The sequence below is a fragment of the Solanum stenotomum genome, unplaced genomic scaffold, assembly GCF_019186545.1.
Source record: "Solanum stenotomum isolate F172 unplaced genomic scaffold, ASM1918654v1 scaffold782, whole genome shotgun sequence".
Lineage (NCBI taxonomy): Eukaryota > Viridiplantae > Streptophyta > Magnoliopsida > Solanales > Solanaceae > Solanum > Solanum stenotomum.
Genome location: NW_026036879.1, coordinates 39,296 through 47,309, shown reverse-complemented (window position 1 = coordinate 47,309; position 8,014 = coordinate 39,296). Strand labels below are relative to the sequence as shown.

The window sequence follows — 8,014 nt, the reverse complement described above, 5'->3', positions numbered from 1 at the left end:
TGAAAGATGAAAGATGTGACCTGAATCAAAGTTGAAATCTTCAGTACAACAGCATCATAATATTCCAATTTCAACTCCACCAGCACACACCCTTTCATACAACTGTGTAGTGTAACCTGTACGTCTTTTAGCAGCTGCGTCAAGCAATTCACATGCATTTGATGTTGTATGTAAAGGTTCATTATCAATAGACGGACAACTAAAATCAGCCTGCCAGTTGGCCATCCATAGTATGACGACATCATATTCTAAATGGGAACTCCTCATATATATGACAACAAATTACACAAGTGGAAAGTCTATTGCAATCGTCCAAAGTGATACCAATTTGCACAAAATATGAAACTCTGCACCTGGATATTTAATTAGTATTGTTACAGCGCCATTCTCCACAATTTTTTTGTCTCCAAAAGTAGAGTCTATTGCAAAGATATAAGGACTGGGATCGAGGACAATATAAGGCGAAGGAAGCCTTGCTTTATAAGCTAGGCCAAACATAGAAACTATGAGTCTAACAGCCTGAATATACAATGAATGCTTGCGTAAATTGCCTGGAGTACTTGCTCCTCACTAGCACAACCCTGTCAAGTTAGACAACAAGAAACTAGGAAGATTGTACTCCTTGAAGAAGGCACATACATACATGTCTATTACCATTGGCAATTACTGGAAATGTGTCTGTAAATCAAGTCTGCATTTTCAATAAATTTGATTAGCATTTCTCTGTTTATCTGATGAGGAACAATTGGCACATAATACATAAGTTTGCTTTCTAATTGTACAAGCCTACAACCAAGTTTGACATAAACTGATCCAAGTGAAAAATTAAAAGAATTTTTCTTTAGATGTCAATTGTCTCAACAGCCAATAAGCACCAGCAACTTTTTCAACAAAATCTGATAACTGTCTCAAAATTTTCAATAAATTTGATTGTAACGACAAAAACAGAAAAAGGTCGGCCAACAAACAGCAAAACCAAAGTTTTCATCCTTGTCAACATGACGAAACCAAGAACTTTTCTACCAACATTCTTTCTCCTTGCCTCTTCATGGTCCATGATTCCAGCTGAGGTAGTCAGCACAATGTACCCGAACTACAAGTTGAAACATCAAAACATAAAAATAGATAATATACAGAGTAAAATTGACTAACAACTAAGACTTGTACTACATCTGTGATCGCCGAAAATATCTGCAATTTCATTTGCTTGGTATCAAGTATCAACTACATGTGATGCTTCAATCCACAAATAAACACACTTCTCATGGACAGCAGAGACTCCATAGGATACAAAATTTCTCCTTTGGATAGACAGGAATGCTTCCTTTACAGGAGAGAGAGCCTCAACTGCAAAGAGCGCTTGCTCCTTTGGATGGATGGGTCTTGTAAGCATTACAGATAAGTACTCAAGATTTTTCCTGCTTAAGGAGAAGCAATAAATTTCAAATATCATTTTTTCCCTTTGAAACAAAACTACTTTTTTTCAAATTTCACAATGAAACATTGGTTAAACGCCCATATAGCAAGCCAATTCATGATTCAGCAAAGAAGTAAGGAATAAAAAATTAATAATGTCTATTTCACAAGCTAATATGACCATGACTTGACATTCACCCCAACAATCATTTCGGCTCAATTTGGAGATAACGAGAAATGGAGTTCCATATATATATATATTGATCAAGGGAACAAAGTGAATATATTAATAATTACTATACCTGTCGGGAAGGGAGGGAGCAATCTAGCAGTCCATCCTTCAATCTCCAACATCGAAGCGAGGACTAATTAATGACAACACACTTGTTTAGCAGTACTCCATTCAGTTCGACAACAATCTTTATGATCATCGACATACTCAAATTCTCCGATGTAACTTACACATAGATACCAACAGTAAGAAAATGATTTTGTTAGTATCCTCATCAATCACAGTACCGATGCAGGATATATAGCTTTTGAAACTTGTCTGTTGCCTTGTACCCAGAGTAGATTGATTTTGTTTTAGCTATAACAATAGCTTGTGAAAGTAGAGTCTCCTTCTCTTTCTGTTTCAGCTATAGAGTCTGGATTGTTATTAAGAACCAGCTGACTGTAGATGTCTCCATAGACCAATTAACTAGTAAGCTTAGTAGCTGTCCTCTTTAATCATGGAATTGAGAATGCTTAGGAACTCATCTTCACAATTACTGAACTGCACTAAAAGGAAGATATTATTGATGTTTGCATAGCTAGCATCCTTGAAGGTCAAGCATTCTCGATCTGCCTGTACAAAAGGTTCTTGCAAACATATGAATGAAAGTAGAGAGTCTTGAGTCTTTCAAAACCACTTTGAGTCCTAACACTCCAAGAAATTCTGTTAAATCATTCAAATGTGTATATGTCTATTGAGTGTATGTGATTCTATATCTTAAGTATTGTTGGACATAAGTTTACATATACACGACATACAAAATATATATAGACCATCTTTATCATACAATTCGTAATTTCAAATATAAGCATCAATATAATTTACAAGGGAGTGACCATTGCACTTCTATGAGGCCTACTAGGCCGCCTATACCAAATAACAACCAATGAAATACAGAAAAATAAACCCAAAATTACAAACGTCATTATTACATTTAAATAATTCCTACTAGAACTTTTATTGGGGGGGAAGTTGGGAAGAAGAGGTGGTGAAGAGGGTGTGTAATTCCCTTCGTATTCTATAATGGCGGTTGTAATTTTATTCGTGTCATGTGTCTGACTAACATTTGTTCCTGCAACCATATAATAATAATCTGGCTGCTGGTTCGTCTCGAAGATACAATCCACCGATTGTTGTATACTCAATTCGACGTAGTCCGTTGAAAATGGCTTTGTTATAGAACTTCCATCCATTGCGACTACGGTTAAGTTGTGCCTTGCAATCCCAAAAAAAAGTGTTTTACTCATTGCAGCGTTCACAACTCTGAGAAGATATGTCTTCCCAGTATTCACTACTATCCTAAACGTTCCTGTACATTTTAATTAATAAAGGAAAATTAATATGAGTGCAACAAACAACTCGAAAAAAATAATACGTAAAATCTTGCTGTCCTAGGGAGCAGTACTGCATATATATATAGGCAAGAATCGCAAAATATTATAATGTTAGAAATCAAACAGGAACCAATTTAATTAACTTATAAATCAATTAGCATTTCTCTGTTTATCTGATGAGGAACAATTCGCACATAATACATAAGTTTCCTTTCTAATTGTACAAATTTTTCTTTTTTGAATTTCAATACAATTACAACCTAGTACAGCTAATTAATGCTTCTTTCTTTTATCAAATTTTCAAGGCCCCACCCACCATTACTTGGAAAAAGTCGTGTCTTTTCCTTGGCTACTATTAGGAATTAAATTAAAAGTCTAATTAATTTGCCCAGATCGAAGTTCAAGATTTTGATTTTTAATTATTCATTAAGTTTGATATAAATAAACAGAACTGGACGACTTGTAGGTACCATTGTTTGAACAAGGGTAGAAGTCACCAGGCTGTCCATTAACAGTGAAAGCGTCTGAATTTACGCCACTGCCTGAGTCAATATAGTCAAGGACAACCTCCTTGACATCCCTTTTCCACCATTCACCTGTGAAGAATTAATCAAATAAAAAGAAAATATATGTTAGTAAAAGACTTAAGAATTTGAAAAAAAAAATTACTACGTAGAACTTAATTTTTACGTACCTAAAATGATGGGAATATCATAAGTAGTTCCGGGTTTTGAATGGACAATGAAAGCGCCATGAATTGTGGCGCTTTGCCAGATGTTCATGGCGTGCCACCATAGCGTCCCTTCCTTGTCAAATATTGTGATGTTTTTTCTTACTTTAAACCCTGGCTCAATTAGCCAGTTCACTTGATCAGACTTCAAGTGTTTTCCCTCACGCTTACAACTACAAAGAAAGAAAGAAAGAAAAACGATCAGTAACAACTTAAACAAACAAACAAAAACAAAGAAAAAGTAGAATGTACCAAAATATTGTAACGTTGTCCTTCCCTCTGTTTTCAACGTCTAGGACCACCGTTTCTCCAGCGCGCGCATATATGGTAGGCCCTGGGAATTGTCCGTTGACAGTAAGAATCTTCTTCGATTGGCAAAGCCTATCGAAAGAAGTTTCTTCAATCTGTTGATAGTACAAGATAAAATTGATTAGTACGAGAATTTTAATGTTGCAAAAAAAACTAGTCAATGAACAGACAATACTTACAACGAAATGAAAAATACTACTCCTATTATTTTGTGTTGAAGCGGTGTACTGAACCGCGAAAAATATGACAAGTACCAAGCTAGTGTTGGCTTTCATGGCCTGTTTTTGGAATGCCATTTTTCTTGTCTAAAGAGTTATAGGAGTCGAAATTTTTGAGAAAAAGATGAAGAAGGGCCTTATCTTTTGAAGAATGTAATTATCCTAGAGTCAATTTAGAATCTTTATAGTAGATTAAAAGAAAGAAGAAGTTGTCTCACACATTTCACTAAGAAATGAAGAGAAGAAATATTTATAGAGGAGAAAGGGGAATAGAGCTACATCTATTCATATGCAGAAAATTTTAGTTCTTTCTCAATTTGGATAGAAGTCAAATAAACGGGTTAACTAGATTAAATTTGAGCAGGTTATTAAAAATTAGACGCAATGTAAAATTATTTTGAGCTTCCTATAATACTTATAACTTATAAACTTACAGCTTACATTTTTCTATATATGGTTTTAAAAGTTTTTTTAAAAAAATATTCTTGTTGTGTTCATATCTATCTTTGTTTATTCTGTTTCATTGATCAAATATGAAAAAAATATAGAAACAGAAAAGTTCTCTTATTTAGATAAATTTACTAGTTTTGCATAGAAGATTGGTAATGTTTAAATAATACGTCACTACATAACTAGATAAAATTAATTGAGAGCAATAACTATAAAAAAAATAAATGATAATGGATATCTGAAATATAACTAATTTAAGATATTTATCACATTATGTAAGACCATTAAGATATCACTTTTTAGGAAAAAGAAGAGACATAAAATAAAAATTAAATTCAATAAAATTTCCCCTGGTAACAAACAATTATACTTGTTGCTATCACTATACACCCATAAGTAGGAAAAAGCAAAATAAAAAAATAAGAACCAAATAAGTAATTTAATACTTTAAAATTAAAAGTTAAAACATTCAAAAATATACAAAAAGTATAAATTATAAATTGTCGTGTCAATATGAGCTATTGCTAATATAAGTAGCCTATGTTACATATTTAATTCAAGAAGCAAAATTATTTACTGATAAAAAACTGAATTTTCTCTTCAAAAAAAATTCCTTTCATGTAAATGAAGTTTGGATTAATTATGGATAAATATGCAGTGGTCCCAACCTTTTTATTTGTTTTGTACTACTTTATACTCTCTTATTCCTTAATCTTTCTTACAGATTACTATTATTATTTGAAATTTTTTATTTTTCCATAAAAAAAAAACTAGTATAAATTATGATTTCTAATACTCCTTTTATCCGAATTTATGTAACAATTTTTGTTATTCGGAAGATAATTTGACTAATTTTTAAAGTTGAATTAATATTTTAAAATTAAAATTTATCTAAAAAAAAACTATATGATAAGTATTAGTAACTGTAATTTTTCTTATGTCACTATGATGAAAAATATATACTACAGTATTTGTATATAGCTCACATAATTTGAATTTTAAAAAGCGAAAAGTGTCACGTAAACATAAATTAGGACAAAAAAATACTAATTTTTGAATATGTTACTTTTAATGGTCTATTAGTACTATTAACTATGGGAGACAGAGTAATTGAAGGATACCAGCTGAGGTAGTCAGCACAGTGTACCCAAACAGCAAGTTGAAGTCAATACGTAAATATCAAAACATAAAAATAGATAATATGCAGAGTAAAACTGACAACAAAAGACTCATAAAAATAGAAAAAATTTCTTATTTAGATAAATTTACTAGTTTTGCATAGGAGATTGGTAATATTTGAATAATACGTCAGCTACATAACTAGATAAAATTAATTGAGAGCAATAACTATAAAAAATAAATAATAGTGAATAGCTGAAATATAACTAATTTTAGATATTTATCACACTATGTAAGACCATTAAGGTATAGCTTTGTAGGGGGAAAGAGACATAAAATAAAAATTAAATTCAATAAAATTTCCCCTCGTATGAAAACAAACAATTATACTTTATTTCTATCACTATCATATTGATTACACTCATAAGTAGGAAAAAGCAAAAATAAAAAAATAAGAACCAAATAAACAATACTTTAAAATTAAAAGTTAGACATTCAAAAATATACAAAAAGTAGTATAAATTATAAATTGTCGTGTCAATATGAACTATTTTGCTAATATAGTAGCCTATCTTACATATTTAATTCAAGAAGCAAAATTATTTACTCATAAAAAACTGAATTTTCTCTTTTAAAAAAATCCCTTTTTACTCTCTTATTCCTTTCATGAAATGAAGTTTGGATTAATTATGGATAAATATGCAGTGGTCCCAACCTTTTTATTTGTTTTGTACTACTTTTTACTCTCTTATTCCTTAATCTTTCTTACAGATTTCTATTATTATTTGAAATTTTTTATTTTTCCATAAAAAAAAAAAACTAGTATAAATTATGATTTCTAATACTCCTTTTATCCGAATTTATGTAACAATTTTTGTTTTTTTGGAAGATAATTTGACTAACTTTTTAAAGTTGAATTAATATTTTAAAATTAAAATTTATCTACAAAAAAACTATGTGATAAATATTAGCAACTGTAATTTTTCTTATGTCAATATGATGAAAAATATATATTACAATATTTGTATATAGCTCACATAATTTAAATTTTAAGAAGCGAAAAGTGTCACGTAAACATAAATTAGGACAAAAAAATACTAGTTTTTGAATATGTTACTTTTAATGGTCTATTAGTACTATTAACTATGGGAGACAGAGTAATTGAAGGATACCAGCTGAGGTAGTCAGCAAAGTGTACCCAAACAGCAAGTTGAAGTCAATACGTAAACATCAAAACATAAAAATAGATAATATGCAGAGTAAAACTGACAACTAAAGACTCATAGAAACAGAAAAACTTCTTATTTAGATAAATTTAGGAGATTGGTAATATTTGATTAATACGTCAACTACATAACTAGATAAAATTAATTGAGAGCAATAATTATAAAAAATAAATAATAGTGGATAGCTGAAATATAACTAATTTTAGATATTTATCACATTATGTAAGACCATTAAGGTATAGCTTTGTAGGGAAAAAAAGAGACATAAAATAAAAATTAAATTCAATAAAATTTCCCCTCGTATGAAAACAAACAATTATACTTTATTTCTTTCACTATCATATTGATTACACCCATAAGTAGGAAAAAGCAAAAATAAAAAAATAAGAACCAACTATATAATACTTAAAATTAAAAGTTAGACATTCAAAAATATACAGAAAGTAGTATAAATTATAAATTGTCGTGTCAATATGAGCTATTTTGCTAATATAAGTAGCCTATGTTACATATTTAATTCAAGAAGCAAAATTATTTACTGATAAAAAACTGAATTTTCTCTTCAAAAAAAATTCCTTTCATGTAAATGAAGTTTGGATTAATTATGGAGAAATATGCAGTGGTCCCAACCTTTTTATTTGTTTTGTACTTTTTACTCTCTCTTTCCTTAATCTTTCTTACAGATTATTATTATTATTATTTGAAATTTTTTATTTTTCCATTAAAAAAACTAGTATAAATTATGATTTCTAATGCTCCTTTTATCCAAATTTATGTAATAATTTTTATTTTTTGGAAGATAATTTAACTAATTTTTAAAGTTGAATTAAATTTGATCAATTCAATATTTTAAAATTAAAATTTATCTAAAAAAAACTATATGATAAGTATTAGCAACTGTAATTTTTCTTATGTCAATATGTGATGAAAAATATATC

General features: G+C 29.8%; 1 protein-coding gene across 1 annotated transcript; it reads right to left on the bottom strand.

Annotated features, from left to right (window-relative positions):
• Positions 1–2,511: 2,511 nt before the first annotated feature.
• Positions 2,512–4,359, bottom strand: LOC125853020 (putative laccase-9). The gene is made up of 5 exons (XM_049532703.1): positions 4,243–4,359; positions 4,007–4,158; positions 3,719–3,927; positions 3,495–3,620; positions 2,512–2,999 (listed from the first exon to the last, which is right to left on the bottom strand). The coding sequence occupies exons 1-5, from the start codon at positions 4,357–4,359 to the stop codon at positions 2,512–2,514; spliced, it is 1,092 nt and encodes a 363-aa protein (XP_049388660.1).
• Positions 4,360–8,014: the final 3,655 nt, after the last annotated feature.